At 53.4% G+C, this 23,571-nt stretch overlaps 1 protein-coding gene across 4 annotated transcripts in view; it reads left to right on the forward strand.

The window, feature by feature from the left end:
• SYNJ2 (synaptojanin 2) overlaps positions 1 to 23,571 on the forward strand; it is a 104,199-nt gene that overhangs the window by 59,383 nt on the left and 21,245 nt on the right. For all 4 annotated transcript variants that reach the window (XM_055433079.2, XM_055433078.2, XM_088840867.1 and 1 more), the window contains 11 exons: positions 5,823 to 5,884; positions 8,361 to 8,457; positions 10,778 to 10,950; positions 11,311 to 11,392; positions 12,003 to 12,152; positions 12,254 to 12,419; positions 15,213 to 15,404; positions 16,709 to 16,793; positions 17,671 to 17,811; positions 19,456 to 19,648; positions 21,691 to 21,849. In XM_055433079.2, coding sequence (XP_055289054.2) covers positions 5,823 to 5,884; positions 8,361 to 8,457; positions 10,778 to 10,950; positions 11,311 to 11,392; positions 12,003 to 12,152; positions 12,254 to 12,419; positions 15,213 to 15,404; positions 16,709 to 16,793; positions 17,671 to 17,811; positions 19,456 to 19,648; positions 21,691 to 21,849 — 1,500 coding nt within the window. The remainder of the gene's footprint in view (positions 1 to 5,822; positions 5,885 to 8,360; positions 8,458 to 10,777; positions 10,951 to 11,310; positions 11,393 to 12,002; positions 12,153 to 12,253; positions 12,420 to 15,212; positions 15,405 to 16,708; positions 16,794 to 17,670; positions 17,812 to 19,455; positions 19,649 to 21,690; positions 21,850 to 23,571) is intronic.

Consider the following 23,571-nt stretch of genomic DNA (forward strand, 5'->3'; position numbering starts at 1 on the left):
GTCTCTGCGGGTAAGTGGACTACGTCGTGTGATGGCAGTTCCCTTCACTCAGACCCCAGTTTGGTGCATTGAGAATGTGGCCTCCGATGTCTTTTGAGACCTGTGGCCCTCCTGGAAAGCTTTGAAAGGTTTTGGGGGCCCCAGCGGCCGTGCGGCCGGTCTGGCATTTGGAGGCGCCTGTTGCTGGGCCACGTGAGAACCGCACACAGGTTTCTCGTGATTTCTAAAATTACCCCTCGCTGTCCCACACGGGGCTCTGGCCGGTGCCAGGTCTTTTGGCCTTCTGTCTCCTGGGAAGCGTTCAGGGTATGAGGCCAAGTACACATTTGTCGTCAACCGAATAGCATGCGGCCCCATTGAGTTCCTGCCCTGGAGGGTTTCAGCCGCGTGGACCTGAGATCCTTCCATGCCAATCCCCCGGGACCTTCCTCCCTGGCCAGAGGGGACATAGGTGCCCTCACAAGACCCCTGTGCCCAGCTTCTATCGCTTTGGCCCTTCTTCCCGAGGGCTCGAGGCCCAGGGCCACCTGCCAGATCCTTGGGAGCGTTTGACACGCCGGGTCTCACCGCCCTTGACCTGACCTGGCCTCAGCTGTGGGCACCTTGTCCTCACGTTGTCCTCATGCAGTAGGCAGCCGTGGAAAGGAAGCTGTCCCCGCTTCGGGGAGACAGGTGGGCAAATGTCTTACGTGGGCTCTGAGTTCTACGGAAAAAGCTCTGAGGACGTTCAGTTTCTCCAACAGAAAGGAACACCTAAGACGGTGCGGCAGCTGGTGGCATTAAGTGGCTGCGGAGAGAGGCACTCCCGGGGACGGGTGGAGTGTTCCCTGGAGCCCGTCCGAGAGAGCTGTGTTTTTAAACGGCTCAGTGAGATATAACCTAGAGAAGCCTGTGAAGCGTACAACTCTCTGGATTTTAGTCCATTTACAGAGTTGTGTAACCATCGCCACGGTCTAATTTTAGAATACATTCTTCACCACCGAGAGAACCCTGCGCCCATCAGCAGTCACTCCCCATTCCCTCCAGCCCTACCCGAGGCCTCGGCAACCACTCATCTACTTTTTGTCTCTATAATTTGCTATTCTAGACATTCTAAAGGGGGTTTCAAAGTTTACTTTTCTTTAGATGTGGCGTTTTCCTGGGCGGGGGGTGGTTGTGAGAGCATCTCAGAATTTGGGAAGGACCCTTTGGAATTCATCTCTGTTAGCCTCTCACCCAGTTTGGGGTTCCTCTTCCAGGCCTGAGGTCATGATTCAGGATGGCTCCATCATCGTCATTGTTATCATTAGCTAGTTTCTCCTTGCCTTGCACAGTCTGCCTCTGCAGGGGCCGTGCCGCACGAAGTCTGCATCCTCAGACCTCACAGTCCCCCCTTCCCACTTCTTCTTCTCCAGGAGCCTCCTTCATCATCTCTGTCTTGTGTCTAGGACTCTTCAGGCTCTGGTCCCCCACTTCTGAAAACAAAGCTTGTCGTTCGCTTCTTTAATTTCGGTCTTCACGTTGAACCCGCAGATGCTCTGGACACTGCCTGACCCTGCCATGGAGGGTCATCCCCCAAGACTGATTGGACCATCATCTGTGGACCTTGGGTGGCTCACTTTTCTGCAGCTATAGCACCTCTTAGACCCATGACGCTTGTTAAGGCTCCTCCATAGCCTTTGTGGTTTCTTCAAGATAAGTTTCAAAAGACTTAAGTGTTCATGAGATCTTTTGCTAACCTTTGGGTTTGATACCTGTGTTCACTCTCTAAATATTATTCTGCATCAAAGGCAGATGAGGTCCTCTTTGGAGGGGGTTAGCTCTCAGTCACCCTACTTGGACTTTCAGTAGCAAGTCTGATCAGTCCTGGTGGTTTTTTTCCATTTTGAAAAACTCTCACTGCGTCTTCACTTAGGTTAGATGAACAGTGCAAAGATTTGGGGGTGAATAGCTTGCATTTTAAGTTGCAGTGTTGCAGCCTTTACGCTTGCCCCAGGGAGCAGATGAGCCCTGGCAAGGGGACGAGGTGGGGTACGGAGGTGTGCAGAGAGGTCTGTGGACGGTGATTTGTCTTCATGTTTTCACAGGCCCAGGACCTTCATTGCAAACTCCTGGGTCCTGACTGTGTTTCCAGCAGCCACGCTCCTTTCACAGTTCATCTTTGTCATGTCAGCATGTTGTGCCGTTCATAAAGAGCCACATGGAAAGCTAGTTGCTCTTCCGGTCTGGTCTGTTTAGTTATGTTTTATGTTGGGTTCGTTTGAAGACTTTGCTGCTCTTGTTGCTTCAGCGGCTTCCTCCCTGTAGGGTGCACACACAGACAGGTCATGCGCAGGAGGGTCAGCTCTGTGTTTTGCAGCTTCGTGTGGCTCAGCCGAGGAGGGTGGAGGAGACCAGTCCCCTCTGCAGCTCCCACCTTGCCCACGTCCGCCTCCTCCCCGTCAAAGCCTGTTCACTGAGCTCCGGGGTACGCAGCCCTGTGTGCGCTCAGTTGGGTGGTTATACCTTCCTTTGTTCCAAAGACGATGTGAGATGGATCATACTGCAGCAGTTTTAGAAATAATGACGAGGTTGGAATGAGGAGAAAATAGTGCTTAAAATGGATGTGAACCGAAGCCAACATAATGTGGTACACGCAGTGCAGACCACAGGCCTTGCACAAAGCTCCTGGGCTTACCAGCAACATCACAGAAAGAAATAAGGTCCCAAGGCAGCTTATTGTGTGGTTCAGAGCATAGGCTCCTACGTTATAGGAACCTGGGTTCCAGTTCAGGTTCTGGTTCCCCTGCTTAGGAACCATATACTGTTGAGAACTTTTTATCTGAAAAAAAAAGTGGAGAAACTCTTACTTGCTCAGCCTTAATTTATGCTTCTGTAAAATGGCATTGACAGTACCAGTCTCATAGGGTTATGGAGAGGATTGAATATCATAAAATGTATTAGAATTCAGTACAGTATCTAGAATCTAAAAAGTACAAAAAATGGTAGTTGTTAATGTTATTCATAACATAAAATATAGCACCTAAGAGATAGAAGGGCTTCCCAGGTGGCTCTGGTAAAGAATCAGCCTGCTGATACTGGAGACATAGGTTCAGTCCCTGGGTTGGGTAGATCCTCTGGAAAAAGTGGTGACCCACTACCTGTATTCTTGCCTGGGAAATCCCATGGATGGGGGACCCTCGCGGGCTACAGTCCATAGGGTCGCAGAGAGTCAGACGCGACTGAGCACACATGCAGAGACAAAAGCCCAAGTTGCATGAGGAGAGGTATGGCTCTTTGCGTCTTGTGAGTCGAGTCGGAGTTTCACACTGAGTCCCCGTGAGGATGCTGTGTGGATAGCGACAGTGTCCTCACCTCTGAGTTCATGTGCAGCGCGAGGACCAGTCTCCTGGCTCTTCCGCCTCCCAGCCCTCATACACACCCCGGGGAAGCCATTTATTCATCCTCCATGCTCTCATCACACGTCTGGTACGTTCAGACACCTGACATCAGAGGTGGCCCCTGCCTTTGGGGAGGAGGGTACGGGACGTGACGGTGTGGTGTGAGCAGAGCCAGGAGAGAGGGCGGCTGAGGTCCCTGTGCTGTGGGGGTGGGCGTCTGAACTGACCTGGGAGGGCTGGGGTGGGATCACCCTGGCCAGGAAGGCAGAGGGGACCACGATGCAGATGTTGCAACCCCTGCGTCAGACCACATCCAGGAACCATGCTGGCTCGGCCGCCTACAGCTCGGCCTGGGGGACAGGCTCATGCTGAAAGGTGTGGCTGGAGAGGCCAGAGAGGTCCTGATGAACGTGGGCTTTGTACGTTACACTGTGAAGTTTGAATTTTGCCCAGTGGTGTCCACACTGCTGCACGTTAAAACCACTGGGCATCTCATACAGTTCCTGGTGCTCAGGGTGCGTGCTATCCCAGTTACATCACCACGGGCGGGAACAGCCATCCATGCTGTTTTGAAGATGCTTAGATGGCTACAATGTACAGAAGGCTTGGGAACCACTCAGGGTTATGGTGGTAAACCAGTTTTTCTGGGGCCAGGAGGGAGAAGTTTGGGGTTGTTGCCTTTGCCCATTTATGTAGTATAAATACTCCTATCATGGCTGATTTAAAGCCAACAGCTTAACTGTGGAGCTGGGACACACTGTGGCCACCAGTGTGGAGGTAAAGCCACCAGGTAGGACGATGGCAAGGATCCAGACCAGAGGGACTGGCATCTTTACCTAGGGGAGGGGCGGGGAAATGTTCAGAGATGCGCTTTGTGGCTCTGGGACCCTCTCAAGAGCTGGTGGAGACTCCATGTCCACCCAGCCAGACGCTGTTCGTCCAGCCACTTCCTCAGGCTCAGCCTGGAGCGTTTAGGATCGCACCTCTGGCTTTAGGGACCGAAAGGGGGTGGTTGGTCCTGTGTCCAGCTGGCTAGGGGAGGAGGGTGGATGAAGGAGGAGACTAATAAAAGCAGCGAGGTCAGTTCCTGTGTGCGGGGCCAGCAGTGGTTTCATTCCAGCCCGGCCCGAAGCTGCTCCCTGCGGCTCTGACCCACAGCAGCCTCAGCAGTAAGTGACATCGGACAGGAGAGCTGCAGGTCAGTGTCCGAGCCGGGCAGGGGCAGAGGCGGGGCCCAGCGTGGGGAGGCCAGACGTGAGGCCTCGGGCAGCAGGACTAAAGGGTTGTCCCGGTGACAGAGGAAGGCTGACCTTCCAGAGAGCGCCCCAGGCTGGCTTCTGCCCAAGGACCGTGTCCTCAGTCCATCCCATCTGGGAGCCCACAGTGTCCCTTGGCCCCTCGTCCATGATGTTACTTTCAATCACCTGTGCAAGGTGTTCTTCAGTTTCTCTATTTAATACGTCTTACTTTTCAACCAAGAAGCGGTTTACGGGAGACGCTTTGCAACCGTGCAAATACCCTGCTGCTGCTGCTAAGTCACTTCAGTCGTGTCTGACTCTGTGCGACCCCACAGACGGCAGCCCACCAGGCTCCACTGTCCCTGGGATTCTCCAGGCAAGAACACTGGAGCAAATACCCTACTCCTCACCAAACTCTCTTCAGATGTATGGTCAATGGATGATTTTTGCCGAACAGTTTTTTCCCGGGATAGTTATAAGGCGATGATTTCCCATCACTCCTCTGTGTTTATCGGTTGGTATTTGCTGTAAAAACCCTCCCTTCTATCCATCCCTGTTCCCCACCCAGCTAGCCATCTCACCAGGCAGCTACCGCCCCGTCCACCGTCCCGCATCCATCTATCCATCCACTCATCCACCCAGCCAGCCAGCTCGCCTCTGTAGAGATTCCTGGATTCCTGTTCTCTTCATCAGGTTATAATCCACTACTGTCCTTAACACTGTTCCATGCCAGGTTGTCCTAGATTTGTCCAGCGACAGAGGCCCTCAGCCAATAACAACACGTAGTTTCAAGTTTGCATTTTAAGCTGCCGGTATGAAGTAAGTAGTTCTAGACAGTAAGGCAGATTCGTTTGCGGGTGGCTATGACAGCTCAGATTTGAAGGGCAGTCAAGGTCCCTGGCCTCACAGAAGAGGCTGGAGGCTGGTTTCTCTCTCCCGGTTGGTTGGGCCGCATCTCTGCCCCATGGAAGGGTTTGTGGATCCAACGTGGGCCTTGTGGTCTGTCTTCTGTGAATAAGTCCAGTCGGCGTGGTCCATGCAGCACTTAGGATAGGGCCATAGCAGAGCCGGACTCGGGTTTCAGGGTCTGGCCATCCTGAGCTGTAAACGGACGACGGAGGAGCCGTGGGGCTCCTGCTCTGGCCTGGCTGGTGGCGGAGGGCAAATGGGAAGGCGATCGCATCCTGGGCCGGAGGAATCACCGCGAAATCTCTCTTTGATTTAGGTTGGCTCCCATCATCTGAGACTCAGCAGAGGCCTGGAGGCCAGCGCCCCTGCCTTCGACAGGTAGGGCCGTCAAGTCCATCCTTCCTCCTATCGACAGCGGGACGGGGGGCCAGGGAGTGGCAGAAGGGGGAGACCCCAAATGTGCACTCTGAATCTGCCTTTCACTCTGGCTCTTCTGCCAAAAGGCAGTTTACAGAATGGAATTGTTTCCTTGCTCTCAGGTTTCCCTGCAGGTTCATTTAATAAATTGCTCAGGTAAAACTTTGCAATTATTTTATCCATTCCTTCTTCAGTGACGCTTTTATCTATTTGTCCTAGTTAATAAGGGATCATCTAAACTATAGGGTATTTCCAAGCCAGTTTCCTTTTGCTTTTGAAGTTATATATTCCCAGGCTTTACAAAGTCATGGTATAGAAAGGTGTAAAGGAAAAGCCAGAAGTGCCCTAATTCGCAGTTCCCACTGTTAGTTTTTATGTCATTCTAGAAGAAATTCTGGTTCAGTTCAGTTCAGTCGCTCAGTTGTGTCCGACTCTTTGCGACCCCATGGACTGCAGCACTCCAGGCTTCCCTGTCCGTCACCAGCTCCCGGAGCTTGCTCAAACTCGTGTCTATCATGTTGGTGATGCCATCCAGCCATCTCATCCTCTGTCGTCCCCTTCTCCTCAATTCTGGCTCATATGTAGTTAATTTTTTGAAACACAGATTGGATCATTGCGTGCTTCGTATTTTTCAGCTAGCTCAAGAAAAGCCATCAGTAACCTGAACTCTTGGTAATTCGTACTTGAAATAGTTATTAGCTTCTTAAAATATATATATATATATTTTACTCTGAATGCTAATTTTAAAATGATCTTAATGGCTATAAAAATAATTTTCAAAGTAATTTTTAAGTGTTCTAATCATGCTACCTGAAGCTTCATTTGGACTTTAAATTTGCTCGCAGCCTTCTTCTTGACGTTAAAATTGGTAACACCAGCCCACCTGTGTCCCCCAATTACCATATTACTCCTCACCTGAGCAGGCCTTGCTCTGACTCCACATGTCAGACCTCAGGCCAGGACACACCTTCTCTGAGCAGGAGGAACCACAGAGCCTGGAGTAGCAAGGCCATGTACGTCCTGTTCTTCCAGCACCCACCCCCCGGGGCTGCCTGGCTCCAGGGACGGGGCGCAGCCTGCTGGCTTGTGCGGAGGCTCCGATGGCCCAGAGCTGATCCAGCCCTGCATCTTCCCAGGAGAAGGACTGCAGCAAGGCAGGGTTGCTAGGACCACGGCCCTGGGAGAGTTCCTCCCCACAGAGGCAGAAGCCCATCTGAAGATGAGCAGGCAGGCTTATCGTCAACCGTCTGCAGAGCAGCATAGACTGCGCACTTTCACATCCTTGTTCTTCTCTGCACTGTTGTCCTTCAGAGCTAGTAAGACAGGTTTTTTGTGTTTTTTTCCCCCCTTAATGGGGCCAAAATGGTTCTTTTGTGATAATTGACTTTAAAATATTCCATTTATGAGAGAAACGTTATTATAGACACTGGGAAAATGCAAAACTGTTTAAAGAAGAAAAGAATCAAAAAACCCATAAAATTCCACCACTTTTAACATTGTCCTGTGTTGTCTTCCAGTTTTTTCTAGTTTCAAGCGTAAAGATTGCATTACTAAATCAGTTTTACGTCCGTTTTTTTATATTATGTCTTTTCCCTATTTTTTTAAAAGCTACATTTAGCTATTTCTAACATTATTAACAGAGAAGGCACTGGAAGCCACTCCAGTACTCTTGCCTAGAAAATCCCATGGATAGAGGAGCCTGGTAGGCTGTAGTCCGTGGGGTCGCTAAGGGTCGGACACGACTGAGCGAGTTCACTTCCACTTTTCACTTTCACACATTGGAGAAGGAAATGGCAACCCACTCCAGTGTTCTTGCCGGGAGAATCCCAGGGACGGGAGAGCCTGGTGGGCTTCTGTCTATGGGGTCACACAGAGTCGGACACGACTGAAGTGACTTAGCAGCAGCAGCAACATTATTAAAATTATAGTTACTTTTCAATAGCTGGTGGTAAGAATATTGGAATCTCCCCCTACTATTTCAATATATGTGTAAGAGTCTCTGATATGCAAGGAATTTCCCTAAAGATGGAAATTTTCTTATAACCTTCTTGCTGAGGTTAAACATCATGAAATATGGCACTTCGATGAAAAGACTAGGCCCCGCGGGGTTGATGGCTCCCTTACTGGTTTTTCTAGATTTGAGAAAGTACCAGGTGAAATAGATTAACCTTGGAGATAGGCACATTGTGTTTATGAGGCTCTGTTCATGAGAGGCAGGTTAACAGTTCTGGATTTACAGGGGGACTGTACAGAAGTCTGGCATATCCTTGTCTAACACCACGCGTCTTCAGAAGTCTGATCTGCTGTTCCCTCGGCCGGTGCCTTTCCTGGGGCCAGCTCATCCTGGACCGCTAGTGCCCAGCTGGTTCCCTCGGGGGCGGGGTCGTCAGTGTGTGTCCCAGGGCGGGGCCTCACAGACTGCGCTGCTCTGCTGCAGGCATATGGTGCTTCTGAAGGAGCACTACGGGAAGCAGGTGGTCGTGAACCTGCTGGGCAGCAGAGGCGGAGAGGAGGTACTCAACAGAGCCTTTAAGGTAACGCTCCCCGCCCCGGGGCGAGGCCGAGGGGGGTGGGGGCCGCTCCGGCTGGGCTTCCCTGGGACTGGAGGCAGCAGCCTGCCCTCCCCATCTTTGGGGAGACTTTTTTCCATCAGAGCTTCAGCATAGTGATCTGGGCTCCCTCCTGACGAATGAAGTTTAATTTTCGTGAAGCCATGGTTGGGTGAATTTGCTCAGAATGAGAACAGAGCATCTCCTAGCTCCAGCTGCCTTTCCTCCCCCCTGGGTCATTGAGGACTCAGCATGGCCGGGCCTTTCCCAGCTCTCTTGGACAAATATACACACGTGTGCATGCATACGTGTATGTTTGGGCTCCACCCCGTGCATCCTGACCCCCTCAGGGAGCTGCTCCCTTGTCGAGCGGGCCCAGCCACTGGCCTGCACCTCCTGGCAAGTCCATACAAACACCCGCAGGACACTTGTACCTAAGTTGCTCTTCAGAGCCCCTGCTGGGTTCAACACAAGCAGCCTAACATAGTTGCCTCCTGTGAACTTGGAGCCTTCGCGTTGTCATCCAGCCTTGTTTGGGCTGCCCCCCTCAAGCTGCTCACTGTCCCCAGCTCTCTGTGGACTCCCCATGGCTTTTGGCACGTGTTCCCCCTCACCCGCCCCGGGGATATGCAGCGAGAAGCCCTGGATGGGGAGGGGCGCCGTGAGCAGAAGGCTCCACCCACCTCCAAGCGTCTGTCCCTATTCCCAGTGCCCCTGTGTGCGTTCAGTCTTTCCTGGACTGAGTGGGCTGTGGGCCTACACAGTCCTTTCAGCCCGTGTTTCCTGCTGGATGGGAAAGAAAAAAAACCCTGTGGTGGTTCAGAGCTCAGGGAAGCCCCTTATGGAGAGTGTGAAGTCAGCCCTCACTTCACAGGAAGCGTGTCCCCTGTGGTCCTGGCCCCTGGCCAGTGGAGGCTGAATCCACTGGATGCGCGTTTCCTGCTGCTTGGGGAAGCCCCGTGCTTGGAGCAGACTTTCTGGTGGCCAGTTTCACTTGGCCAGACCTGCTTTTCCTGTTTGGTTTGTTGCTATGGGCAACAAGCTTAACAAGGAGCTCCCCTCCCATCCATCTTGGCAGCAGTGTTGGTAGCTTATTTTATGAAAAAAGAAGGGGGGAAAAAAACCCTTAAGAATCTTTCCCCCTTTATGCCTTGATTTTGGGGAGAAGGTGTTCTTAGCTGCCCCCAGCATTTGGTGGACCCCCAGGCCAGAAAGGCAAATGATGACAGCAGACCCGGGGCCCAGTGCAGGAGGCCAGGCTTCTGGGCAGGGATGGGTGAGAGGCATACACTGGAGACCCTGGGTCATGGTCCCCCCTGGAGCCGCGTCAGAGGAGCTCCCTCAGCCCATGGGCTCTGCCATGCTGAGGTCCACGCACCGGCAGCTGGCCTGTGACCCGTGGCTCTCAGGCCACAGGGGCCACGCCACTTCTTCAGCTCATGAAGCCGCCAAGCGTGCCTGCTTTGTGTCAGCTGATGACTTCACAGCGAGACCTTCTTGATGTCGGTGGTTGTGAGTTGATTTGCATCTAGCCCGTGGGGGTCAGGCACTCAGAGTGGTAGGGACTAGACTGCCCGAAGCCCTTCTAGCCCTTTAGAGTCACTAGACTCTGCCTGGGCACGTGGTGGACAAGCCTGACCTGAAGTCACACCCTGGGATGGCAGCGCCTCATCCTTGGCCCCCAGGACCACCTGGTGAGAGCGCTGGGGCACCCAGTGTAGAGGGCAGACCTCTGCCCAGCACCCACCTGCGTGCTTCCCCACCTCCAGCCCTGCCTTCAGTCCGGCTCACCTGCCGGATCTAAGCCCCGGGAAGCCCTGAGTCCCCATCTCCCCCACCCTGGGGTTTCGCCGGGCTGGACCTCCCCTCCTGGAGGCTTGGCTTGTAGGGATGGGACTGGTTACCAGAGCAACGGCAGCTGGATTATGAGCTCCGCAACCTGCTTCACTGCCCCGTGTCCTGGGGCGCCGGGCACTGCAGGGCCTGCGGAACGGAGCAGTCCTTCCCCGCGGGTGCCCTCCGGAGAGCCCTGTGGGAGGTGATGTCCCTGCCAAGCCTAGGGCGGCCCCAAGGAAGCACAGGGCAGAGCCACAGAGTCTGTGGCTGTCTTCCATCCGAGGTGGGCCTCCAGCCCTTCTGCAGGCGAGATGCACTTTGTGGTTTTGCCCCCAGGGTCGTGTTCTGTGCTTGCCCCTTTCCGGGTCAGGACTGGTAAACCGCCTGGTCCAGGCTGAGCCCGCGGGCCCTGCCGAGTGATGCGGTTAAGCAGTCAGATGCCCTGCCACCCTTTCCCATCCCCTTTCAGAAGCTGCTCTGGGCTTCCTGCCACGCCGGTGACACGCCTATGATCAACTTTGACTTCCATCAGTTTGCCAAAGGCGGGAAGCTCGAGAAATTGGAGAACCTCCTGCGGCCCCACTTGAAGCTGCACTGGGATGACTTTGACGTGTTCTCCAGGGGCGAGCATGTAAGTCCACGGTGAGTCTCACCCGTGTCCTGACCTCCCGCTGGGTGGGCTGGCCAAGGGGCAGGCGTCTCCCGGGAACACACCCCCCCAACCCTCGCTGCTCCTGCTTTAGCTGGTGGACAGACGTGTGACGTGTACTGCTGGGGAACCTCCACTGGGGTTTCTGTGGGAAAGACAGAGCTGGGCAGACAGCTTAGGATCCACTCGTCTGCGTCATGCCGGTGACTCTGGGCTGCAGGGGGGGCTGTAGGTAGTGGTGGGAGACCAGGCAGGAGGTGAGGGGTTCTCTCTTCATGAGTTTCCTTGGGGGCATGCAGTCCCACAGGCTTCTTCCAACACAACTTGTAACTCGTATCCATTGGTTTCCTAAGTTTTCAGAAAGGCACTTTGCGGATGAACTGTCTTGACTGCCTGGACCGAACCAACACAGTACAAAGCTTCATTGCCCTCGAGGTCTGTCTCTTGGGCCATCTGTATCCTGTCCTGGGCCGTCGGGGGGATGGGCTGGGCTCAGCACCCTCGTGGGCTCTTGTGGTCACTGTGGGGAGGGGACAGCCATGTGCCCGGCATCTAGAGAGGGGTCTCGCTGAGTGGCTGAGTGGCCAAGTGGCCAGTGATGTGATGGGCCTTTCACACACTCTTTGGAAGGCACCCCAGACACAGTGGTCCACAGGTGCCACCTGGAGGAAAGATAGGCTGTAGTGATTGTTGTGGACCTTCCCATGGACAAAGGCGGAGTGAGGCTGGGTTTGCAGCCTGCTGCCCGGGTGACCTCTCCTGGCTCCCTGCTGGGAGGAGGTGTGGGGTCAGTGCTGCCCACTGTCCAGCCTTGGCTGTCCTGCTTGCTGGGGGTGTCAGGGGAGGGCTGGGTGCTGTAGATGAAGTCGGGTGGACTGTGGCGGGAAGACCCGTCCTCCGCTGCAAGGGGGCCCTGTCCTCTGAGGGTGCAGAGTGAGCCCTGTGATCACTGAGTAGGAGCTCACGGGGGGTGGCGCCTGGAGGTGTCCCCTGGGCAGCTTCTGGGGGGCATGTCGGTGACCGCTGGCCCCTCTGCCTCTCCCAGGTCCTACATCTGCAGCTTGAGAGCCTCGGGCTGAACTCAAGGCCCATCGCTGACCGCTTCGTGGAGTCCTTCAAGGCCATGTGGTCTCTGAACGGGCACAGCCTAAGCAAGATGTTCACGGGCAGCCGGGCCCTGGAGGGGAAGGCCAAGGTAGGGCCAGGCCCCCAGGGGCGGCGGGCGGGCAGCCGGGCGGGGGCCCACGCGGGCCCCTCTCACGTTTGTCTGTCTGTCCGTCGTCCGGCCGGTGGCAGGTGGGCAAGCTGAAGGATGGGGCTCGGTCCGTGTCTCGCACGATCCAGTCCAACTTTTTCGATGGCGTGAAGCAGGAGGCCATCAAGCTGCTGCTGGTCGGGGACGTCTACAGTGAGGAGTCTGCGGACAAGGGGAGGATGCTGCTGGACAACCCGGCCCTGCTGGGTGAGGGGCTCCCACTTGCCTGGAGCTGGGCCGGTGGGGGAGGGGGCGTCCGGCTGCCCTGCCATCCAGAGGGCATGCGGCGGGTCCAGCCAGCCTGCCCACCCTCACATAATCCTCGATGGCAGGTGGCAGGCAGCCCCTGAGCAAGCTTCTGTGCTCAGAATCTGACCCTTGACTCCAGCTTGACCCGTCTCACGGTCTGACCAGCTGATCTAAGCAACCAGCTGTCTCGTTTCTTGTGAGATGCTCAGCCAGGTGCAGCTGCAAGTAGAGGCTGAGGAGAGGCTCAGGAGAACACAGTCATTTCCCTCACAAGTCCTGGAGATGCCACACAAGGCTACATAGAGAACCCCAGGGTGGTCGGGAGGCAGAAGGGTGCTTAAGCCATGGTTATTATTGGAGTTTCCATAGGGAAGGCTGGGCAGGGTAGACAGTGTGGCACTGGCTGACTGGAGTAACTGTGGAGCTCTGGGCTACAGCCATGGGCCCTCAGTGGATGGTTGCTCGGTTGTGTCTGACTCTGCAGCCCCATGAACTGCAGTGCACCAGGCTTCCCTGTCCTTCACTATCTCCCAGAGTTTGCTCGAACTCATTTCCATTGAGTCGGTGATGCCATCCTACCATCTCATCCTCTGTCGTCCCCTTCTCCTCTTGCCCTCAATCTTTCCCAGCATCAGAGTCTTTTCCAGTGAGTCAACTCTTTGCATGAGGTGACCAAAGTATTGGAGTTTTAGCTTTAGCATCAGTCCTTCCAATGAACACCTAGGATCAATCTCCTTTAGAATGGACTGGTTGGATCTCCTTGCAGTCCAAGGGACTCTCAAGAGTCTTCTCCAGCACCACAGTTCAAAAGCATCAATTCTTTGGTGCTCAGCTTTCTTCACAGTCCAACTCTCACATCCATACATGACCACTAGAAAAACCATAGCCTTGACTAGACCGACATTTGTGGACAAAGTAATATCTCTGCTTTTTAATATGCTGTCTAGGTTGGTCATCACCACAATAATTCTAGTTCACATCCATCACCACACATAGTTACAAAAGTTTTTTTTTTCCATGTGAAAAGAATTTTTAAGATCTCTCAGCACCTTTCGAATGTATGAAAGTGAAGTCACTCAGTCGTGTCCAACTCTTTGTGACCCCATGGACTGCAGCCCACCAGGCTTCTCTGTCCATCAGATTTTCCAGGCAAGGGCACTGGAGTGGGTTGCCATTTCCTTCTCCAGGAGATCTTCCCGACCCAGGGATTGAATCCAGTCTCCTGCATTGTAGGCAGACGCTTTATTGTCTGAGCCACCTTTCGAATGTATAATACAGGGTTGTTAGCTACAACATCACTCTGTACATCACATCCCCAGGCTTCTTACTTCATAGCTAGAAGTTTGTACCTTTTGACCACCTTGATCCACTGCCCCTTACCTCCACCCCAGCCTCTGGCAACTGTTTTCTGCATCTGTGAATTCATTTTTCTTAAGGTTTGTATACGGGGATGTGTTGAAGAGTCAACATAAAAGTGACTTGGGGGTTTCTTTGGGTAATTTTTAATGGCATCTCACCTCCTAGGGCTTCCCTGGTTGCACAGACATAAAGAATCTGCTTGTTATGCAGGAGACCCGGGTTTGATCCCTGGGTTAAGAAGATCCTCTGGAGAAGGGCATGGCAACCCACTCCAGTATTCTTGCCTGGAGAATCCCATGGACAGAGCAGGCCAGCAGGCTATAGTCCATGGGGTCACAAAGAGTTGGACACGACTGAACGACGAACAGTTTCACTCTCCCCTAGAGCAGGGGTCCCCAACCTCTAGGATCTAATGGCAGGTATGAGGCGGGGCTGATCTAACAATGACAGAAATAAAGTGGGAAATAAACGTAATGCACTTGAGTCATCCTGAAACCACCCCACACCACCCCCGCCCTACCCATGGAAAAACTGTCTTCCATGAAAACCAGTCCCTGATGCCAAAAAGGCTGGGGACCTCTTCCCTAAAGCTGGTAAACATTATAGGGTTCGTGGGAAAGAAGGGGAAACCTAGCAGTTTTCCTTCTAAAGGTGTATAACTCTTATCTTGGGAATTTTTTGAGTTTTTGAAAAATGAGTTTGCCCATGCTGAAAGTGGCTTCACACCCCTTTTCTGCTTTTTTTCTTCCATCGCTGGGGAAATTCCTGTTTGGCTTCTGATAGCCAGGGTGACGCTCGTGTCAACCCTGGAGACAAGGCCTCATCAGGACAAGTGGAAAGAAGCTCTGAGTAGTACGGTGCATCTCATTTCATGGCAGAGTGCATGTGATGGAGATTTGGGTTAAGTGCCCGGTTTAAAAAATGGAACATATTTTGGCCATCTAGAGAATGGACTGGGTTCAGAGTAATGATTTTTTAAAGACTTGAGTCTGGGGTGCTACAAGCCGCTGCTGGCACTTGGATTGGAAGGTGGAGAATGCAAAGTGGGTGTCAGAGCCATCAGTCTGTGCGGGAAGCTGCAGGGTACCCGCTGATGAGATTCCCGTGGGATCGTGGCGTGACCGCGGAGGATGCGCGTCCCTGTGACCTGGAGTCCCAGCCCGGTGGCTCTGCTGGGAGAAGTGTGGAGGGGACATTGCGGCAGAAGGGCCACGGGGAGGTGCTCTGCTCGAGATGGGGTTTAGCCTCATCCTCATAAGGCACGGCCGCTGGTCCCTGTGGATGGCCTTGGCGTCCCTCTCTGGCAGCAGGCCTGGCTGGGTTTCGGGGGGGCGGGGGAAACTCCTGAGGATTGGGGTGCAGACAGACACGCCCTTTCTGTGTCCCCGATAGTGACTCCCGGGGTCCTGAGAGCCATGTCGGAGCGCCAGTCGGAGTTCACGAATTTGAAGCCAGTGCGCGTGGCCGTGGGCACCTGGAACGTGAACGGCGGCAAGCAGTTCAGGAGCCGCCTGCTGGGCACGGCCGAGCTGGCCGACTGGCTGCTGGACGCGCCGTCACTGCGCCAAGCCGCTGGGCCCCCGGGTGAGCGTGGCTGGGACGGGGCGGCGGGGTCGAGCCCCCGCGCCGCGGGCGGGAAGGTGGGCGTTTGGCCTTCTCGCACCCTCAGAACATTTAGCAAACGCTGTGGTCTGACTTTCCAGATGTCCGGCAAGTTGCATATGTGGCACCTTTTCTTTTCCAAGTGTTTGGAAGGGTTACCCAAGTGGTGAATCTCCCTTTTCTCTTCACACGTAGACTTTGCAGTTTTTCGGTTTTGATGACTAGAACCTTCAGGCTGTAGGGAGTGAGATGCCAGGCTGGACCCACGCCCTGACCTAGGACACACACTCCTGCCTTTTGTCAGACCCCCCATGTTGATACGTGTCTGCTTCAGCAGTCACGAAGCAGTTGTGTCCCCTTTTAAGAATAAAAAATAATTATGAGGTTGGACACCTCACCTTTTATCCTGTGTCATGCAAGATAATATTTAATGACCTCAGAGGTCAGGATCCAAACACGTGATTTTTCTCTGAGAGTCAGCCGTTTATCTAGGCCTCTGGCTCTTCTCCTGCTCATCTGGGTTCTGGAAAGCCTCGTGGGCCAGTTCCCTGCCTGCTGTGTGCAGTGCTGGGGGGCCTGTGGGGGGCTGCACTAATGTACCTTGAAGACGATCAGAGCCCAGAGCCCCGTTTCTGCTGTCTGCCCTGTCTGCAGGGGGCAGGGTACCGCAAGGACACGGCCCAGAGTCACGGGGATAGCTTAGGGCTCGTCGAGAGGGATGTGGCAGGTGGCTGCAGGGTTCTGTTCACCGAAGGCCCCCCTTTCAAGGGAAGAAAGAGCTGAACAAAGAGCTGATGAGAAGCCCCTCTGCTCGCTCTGAGGTCTGTAGACCAGCATTTCTGGGGCAGACTTCATCAGAGCATGTCCGTCCCCTGACCCCCAGGGCACTACAGTCAGACATTAACCCAGAGGGGCTGGTCCAGGGCTGTGAGAGTACTGAGGGCCACGCAGGTTTGAGCCAGTGCCCCCTACCCACCGAAGCTTAGGGTCTAGCAGGTGGGAGGGGCAGGTCTGCTGGCATGGGTGTTATGAGTCCAGGCACTTTCCACGTGTCCTGTGACTTCATGACCACCCTTCAAGGTGACCGTTAAACCGTTCCTTTTGAAGAGAAAGCCACAGATGCTCCTGGGATGCAGGCAGGGAAGGACCGTGTGCACAGTGGGAGCTGGAGGGAGGTGGGCGTGTGCTCGCCTGTGGCCGGGAGGGCTCGCCCGGGCCACAGGGCACTGGCCCTGGAGTCGCTGGTGGGTGGGTCTGACTTCCTCCATCTCCTGCTTGTTCTGCAGATGACAGTGACAGCCCAGCTGACATATTTGCCGTGGGCTTCGAAGAGATGGTGGAGCTGAGCGCGGGGAACATCGTCAACGCCAGGTGGGCAGCCGGGCCTGGGGTGTGGGGTCCCGAGCTGGAGCGGCCACTGACCTGCGACCCTTGGTGCTGCCTGAGTTCCCGAAGTCCTCCCAGACTTGCTCCTCCCTGTTCCTCTCTCTGCTGATCGAGGGAATAGAAGGAAGGGTCAGGGAGGCTCTGTGCTCCAGGAGCTGCCTCGCCTGGAGGGTTGAGTCATGATGCTGCCTGCAGTGTGTGTGAGCCCCGAGGGCTTGGGCTGGGCTGGGCGGGGACTGACTCAGGTTTCCTGGGGAAAGGCGAGAGAGGAAGAGGTGTAAGAAACCAGAACAAAGGAAAGAAAACCACTGGACTAAACGTTTGGTGTGAACTCAGCTGGACTCTTTTTTTCCTAGTCCACTGTAAGGCACTTTCTGAACGAATAATAAAGCCTGGTTCTGTGGAGGTCTAGTGGTAAAGAACCCACCTGCCAATGCCGGAGACCTAATAAACTCTGATTTGATCCTTGGTCCAAGAGGATTCCCCTGGAGGAGGCAGTGGCAACCCACTCCAGTATATTCTTGCCTGGAGAATCCCATGGATGGAGGAATCTGGCGGGCTACATACAGTCCATGGGGTCACAGAGTCGGACAAGATTGAAGTGACTTAGCACGCACACGTGCTGGTCTTACGAGTAAGGCCCTGAGCTGGGTGGCAGGGGTAGAGGTGATGTGCGGAACACACCAGAAATACGCAGATAGTCCGCTATGAGGACTGAGGCTCAGAGGGCACTGATGCAGGCATGCAAGCGATATGACGTCAGTTTGGTATAAAAAAACCAGCTCAGGGCTGGAGGAGTCTCCAGGTGGGAGAGCCTGCGTGCAGCTAACTATGAGCAGCATCGTTGCTTTCTCTTCTCCAGTACCACCAACAGGAAGATGTGGGGTGAGCAGCTCCAGAAGGCCATCTCACGCTCTCATCGGTACATTCTCTTGACTTCAGCACAGCTGGTGGGCGTCTGTCTTTACATCTTTGTGCGCCCGTACCATGTCCCCTTCATCAGGTAAGAACGTTTCGTTTACAGACATCTGGGGAACCCAGGATTGTTTTATTCTCCTTCCTCCCCCCAGCCCCCCACTTCCTGAAGCAGGAATCAGGACCTGTCATTATTTTTGTCAAATGCAAACAACCCCAGGGAAAAACCAGGCTGAATAGAATACTGTCTAGTGTTTAAAAAGCCTTGAAGGGAACTTCTAGCTTAGGAAGCTGGACCCTTTTAGGAGGAGTGTTTCACCATCGGTGTCAGCCAGGCTCAGTTGGGCACCCTCGCTGCAGTGTTAGACAGGAAACCTCTGACCTAGAGCTGGGTAACTCATCAGGAAATGAGTTGTTGTCTCTTTTCAAAAGAATTCCACATTTCAAAAGATGTGTGGGCAGAAACTCTACCGCTGTCACCCCATTACCCAGTCTCCAAAGTGACAGCTTTATGAATGTCATCAGGGGAAATGCCTTGGAACAGGATGTCTTTTAGGAAAGGGCGTGTGTCTGCACGCGCGCGCATGCATGCATGTGTGTTTTAAGGTTGGGAGGAACTCCTCTTCTCGAACCTCAGCTGTCTCACAGCCTTCCCTCGCTCCCTGGTCTCACTCATGTTGTTAGAATCCCCCCAGTCTTTCTCTTTGCCGATACCTGGCACTGAGCTGGCCTGACCCCTGAACCCAATAGGGTCACACAGGTTGTGCATCTCCTCGGAGGTCGAGGACCACAGACTGCCCGGGGCAGCACCTGTAGAGCAAAATGCTCTGTGTTCCTAATAATCTCTTCTGTGACCTTTGGGAAACTACAGTTTGTGTCCCCCGTGCTTGCTGTGAGAGCCTGGCAGTGTCCACAGGGAGTGGGTAAAGGTTGGTTATGGTTAGAGTGAGGCTGCGGTTGGGGTCGGGATCAGAGATGGAACACGAGGAAGGGATCCATGCTGAGGGGCTCCGGGTTCCCTGGGTGCCCGCTGAGGTCCCGACCCCGGTATCCTTGGCCCTGTGGCCCTCCAGTCTCGAGCCGGGTGAGCTCGCACCCTTGCTGGCAGGCTTGCCCCACACTCTGTCTGTCGGGCGCCAGTCCCAGGGAGCAGGTGGAGACTCCGTAGTCCTGTGGGCCCACGCACTCACTTGTGTGCATTGTAAGTCAGCATCTTACACCAACAGGCCACTGCTTGGAAGCCACCCCTCTCCACCAGTCCAGCACAGATAACTGGATGGCTCCTGTTTCTTAAACATATGTCAGTTATCTGAGGGCCCCTCCTGTACTTTGCAGAAAAGTTGTGTAGGAGGAGGTGGCTGCTTCTGCGGTAGCCTGGAGACTGCAAGCAGGTGGTGGGGGAGGTGACTCAACTCCAAGGTGCTTCATGGGGTGCTTTGTGTGAGCAACCTCGGAGGGAGCTGGGACCACAGAGAGGATGCTCCTATCTGCACCAGGGGGCTGCCCCCAGGGCGAGGAAGGGGAGGGGTGACGTGGAGTGGACGGTGACGCGGGTCCCCGTGCAGCCTGGTCACTGGCGATGGGAGCCTCTGAGCGGATGGTATGGGGGGTTCTCAAAGCCCCCAGCCCCGTGCCACCACGAGGTGGCTCATCTCTGTAGCAGAACAGTGTCTGCTTTTCCTTCAGAGCCACTGGGAAGACCCCCCCACCACGTGTGCGTCCTCTGTTCCAGGGACGTGGCGATCGACACGGTGAAGACGGGCATGGGAGGGAAGGCAGGGAACAAGGGCGCCGTGGCCATCCGCTTCCAGTTCCACAGCAGCAGCTTCTGCTTCGTCTGCTGCCACCTGACGGCCGGGCAGTCCCAGGTGAAGGAGCGGAATGAGGATTACAAGGAGATCACCCAGAAGCTGAGCTTCCCCATGGTGAGCAGGGTGGTGGGCGGTGCTGGGTCCCTGCTTGGGTCAGCCCTACCCTGGGGGCTCAGCACTCCAGGCAGGGGAATCCACCAGGGAGGCCGAGAGAGAGGTGAGCGGGGCGACCAGCCCAGGAATGTTGGGTTCCCGCTGTATCTCCATACCTTTCTGAACATGCTGATATACTTTGCATGTTCTTATTCTAAGGCAACTGCTTGGAACTGGGAAGGAGAATCCGTGTGTCAGGCTTTGTCTTAAGTTGGTGAAGAATGTTTGAATCCAAACCCAGTGTACAATTTGGTCTTCCTGAGACTTGTGGTGGCTCAGAAAAGAATACCCGGTTTCCAAAACAGTCCGTTTCTTGACTCAGGAGCCCCCGGATCCTGGTCTGGTTTCTTGGTTGCCAATATCATGCATCATGCCGCCCTCTAGTGGGGGTTCCGAAGTTTTCATTCTGAAGCTGGGGCATCTCTGCGAATTCAGATTTGAATGTTTTCCTTTCTATGCAGAGATGATGGTCTCGCACACTGCCGACACACCTGTTCCCCAGCAGTGAGGGTGGACTTCAGCCGTTCCTGCCACAGATTCTGTCTGAGACACGGCTGGGTCACAGAGTTGTTCTGTGTAAGGCCAGATCCCTTGAAACTGCCATCCTGTTCACTGGCCTGCACTCAGGGCAAGAATTCCTTAGTTTTCATGAAGAAGAGCTGTAGTCCTTGTTGAAGCTTTTGTTTCTTGGAATAAAAAGAAAGAAGTGAGCTGGGAAGCTTGTCATTGTAGTTTTCCAGATTATGTAGGACTGATATTTTATTTTTGTGTCTGTGTAACTTAAAAAAAAGTAAAGTCCAACCCTTCTCACTTGAAGAGTGCTATTTTGAAGTAGCAAGCATGGGACACAGTTTCAACAATTAAAGAGTTGATGACAGAGGTTTTATTCAATAGAAATATTGAGGGTACCCATATACTGTATACCTGTGCTGTTCAGTAGAGTAGCCACTAGCCACAAGCAGCTGTTTAAATGTAAAATAGATAAAATAAAGCCAAAAGCCCTCAGTCATACTGGCCGCATTTCACGTGCATGGCCCCACGTAGCTGGGCTTTGGACAGCCGAGGTTCAGAGCCTTTCCATCACTACAGAGCATTCTTTTAGGCAGAGCTGCTCTGCACGGTTCTTTTATTGGGCTGTGATAATTTCAGTCTTCTGTCCAGAATATTGTTGTGGGCTGAGGGGAGTGGAAGTATCACGCAGTGTAGTAGAACAGAAACAGGTTTCGGGGCATGGCAGATCTGAGTTCATATCTTGTCTATATCATGTACTAGTAGTGTAACCTTCAGCAAAGTTTCTGAACTTTTTTTTTTTTCTTTTAATCTGTTAGAGAACCAAGAGTATGTGCTTCGTAGGGCCACTGTGAGGACAGGGCGCCCCAGAACAGCGCCCAGCACTGTGGGCGGCGGATACTGCGCTGCTATTGTTGTGGTTCCTGAGGGGGGAGGGGAAGATGTCTGAGATCGACAGGGCTGCCCTGGATGCAGACACAGAGCTTACTGGGCAGGCTGGGGGCAGGGGGACTGATCAAGGAGAGTGATGGAGGATCAAGGATAAAAATGTATGAAATCCACCAGCTTTCACAGAGTCGCATGTCCTGAGCATTTATACTTATTTTCTTAAACCTCATTCTCATAACACTGACTATTTGGGCAATTGTTCTTAGGATACAGACATAACAAAGCAGAGTACAACCTGGTGGCCGAGATCTGATGGGCAGAGTGAATGTTGGCCAACATGCTCCTTGTGTTAAGGTTGGGGCTTTCTCCAGACCACTCAAAAACACTATTTAAAATGTAAAAAGTAGGCCACGTGCAAGTCTATCAGCAGGTTTTTTATGGCATTAGTGAAAAATGAGATGCTTTAGCAGACTCTTGTTTTAAAAATAACATTTTAAGAAAAACATATCTGCCCACCTTCTGTATAGTGAATTTGTTTTTCCCCTCTCCCACACTCCTTGCAAGATGGATCAAATCATCAGGATTTCTTTCTTTTTATGACTTAGGGAAGAAACATTTTCTCTCACGATTATGTGTTTTGGTGTGGTGATTTCAACTACCGCATTGATCTCACTTACGAGGAAGTCTTCTATTTTGTTAAACGCCAAGACTGGAAGAAGCTTCTGGAATTTGATCAGCTACAGCTGCAGAAGTCAAGTGGAAAAGTAAGTTGTGCTTTTGAAATCATTTTTGACACCTGCTCCAATGTGGAATGTGCGTGCGTGCGTTCTGCGTTGCTTCAGGCCTCTCGGACTCTTTATGACCCTGTGCGCGGTGGCCCGCCGGGCTCCTCTCTCCATGGGATTCTCCAGCCAGGAATACTGGAGTGGGTTGCCATTTCCTTCTCCGGGGGATCGTCCTGATCCAGGGATCAAACCCTCTTCTTCTGTTTCCTGCATTGGCGGACGGGTTCTTTACTACTAGCGCCACCTGGGAACCCCCGGTATGGAACAGCATCTACTGAATTTACACGCTCTTGTTTGCAAATTAAGCTTCATGCGTGGATTTAACTGCTTCTGATATGGTAGAAACGTGCCCGGCATGAGAAGCTAGAGACATGTGAGCGTCCATCCACACTCGTGTCCTGCTCCTACTTTCTCTGGCCACAGTCAGGGTCTGTGTCTTCTCGTGGCCAGAGGGGCTGTCGCTGTTTGAAAAGATACTGGCTACACGTAAGCCGCCGGAGGAGCCCAGGGTGACAGGAGCCTCTATGCCCCGGCTCTGTGGTTGGAGGGGCAGGAAGCCGTCCCTTCCTCTTCCTGACAAGCTGAACCCTGGTCCAGGGCTTCCCAGGGAGTAAGGTTGAATCCAAGCTGATTCAAACAGCCCCACATCAGCCTCTGTGCACACAGCTGGTGAGGATGGCGGGTCTGACATATACAGTCCAAGCACTCTACTCGGGCTGAGGCTCATAGGAACGGCTGTATGTCAGGCGCACTAAACCAGCAAGTGACATGCTAGACTCTACTCAAAGCAATTTATTTCAGTGATATCTCTGTTTCTTGTTAGTGAACGTGCTAACAAATTCATTTACTACACTGTCTAACATACTTCACACACTGATTTGTATACATAATTCTCAAGACCATCTTACAGATTAGGTATTATACCCATTTTATAGATAAGAAGACTGAGGCTAAGGTCACATAACATGGCCAAGATCACACAGTCAGTAAACAGAGCCATGATACAGCCCAGACTGTCAGAGTTCAGCTCAGGCTTCCCTTGTGTGACCCTGTGCAGGTTTTTAGTGCCTTCTCAGGTCACGACCGTAACAGGGAAGATTCAGCTATAGGATCTGTCTTCAGTTCAAGGTCACACTGGTGGGCCTCCACATCTCGGCTCTGGTTTGCTTCCTAGCAGGATGGACTGAGGGGGAGGGAATCACAGCTAGTTCCATTCACCTGGTGGAAATGCAGCGGTTAGATGGTGCAGGCAGGGAGGGTAAGACTCCTTCTGCAGCGAGATCTGGTCATTCCTACAGGTTTTCTGTCGTCCCCCTTGGTGACCTGGGTCACTGGGGATGGCCAGAGGGCAAAGTGACCTTAACAGGCCTTTCTGTTAAGGGTCCTTCTTCCTTCCTCCTGCTGGTGTCCTCCACACCCTTCCACTCGAACACTGAGTGAGCGTCTGTTCCCGGTCTGCCCAAGCATCAGGGCTGGACCACGGTTAAGTGAAGACGGAGGAGAACTGGGCTTCCGTTCTGAGCTGCTCCTTACCTGTGGTGACTAAAAAGATGCGCAACGTGAGAGTTGCGAATTAAGTTTTATTTGGGGCAAAATGAGGACTGCAGCCCGGGAGACAGCACCTCGGAGAGCTCTGAGAGACTGCTCCAAAGAGGCAGTGGGGAAAATTCAATATATAAGATTTTGGGTGAAGGAGGAGTT

Source organism: Moschus berezovskii, chromosome 10 (assembly GCF_049115385.1).
Source record: "Moschus berezovskii isolate FMDL1 chromosome 10, NW_MosBer_1.0, whole genome shotgun sequence".
Taxonomy (NCBI): Eukaryota; Metazoa; Chordata; class Mammalia; order Artiodactyla; family Moschidae; genus Moschus; species Moschus berezovskii.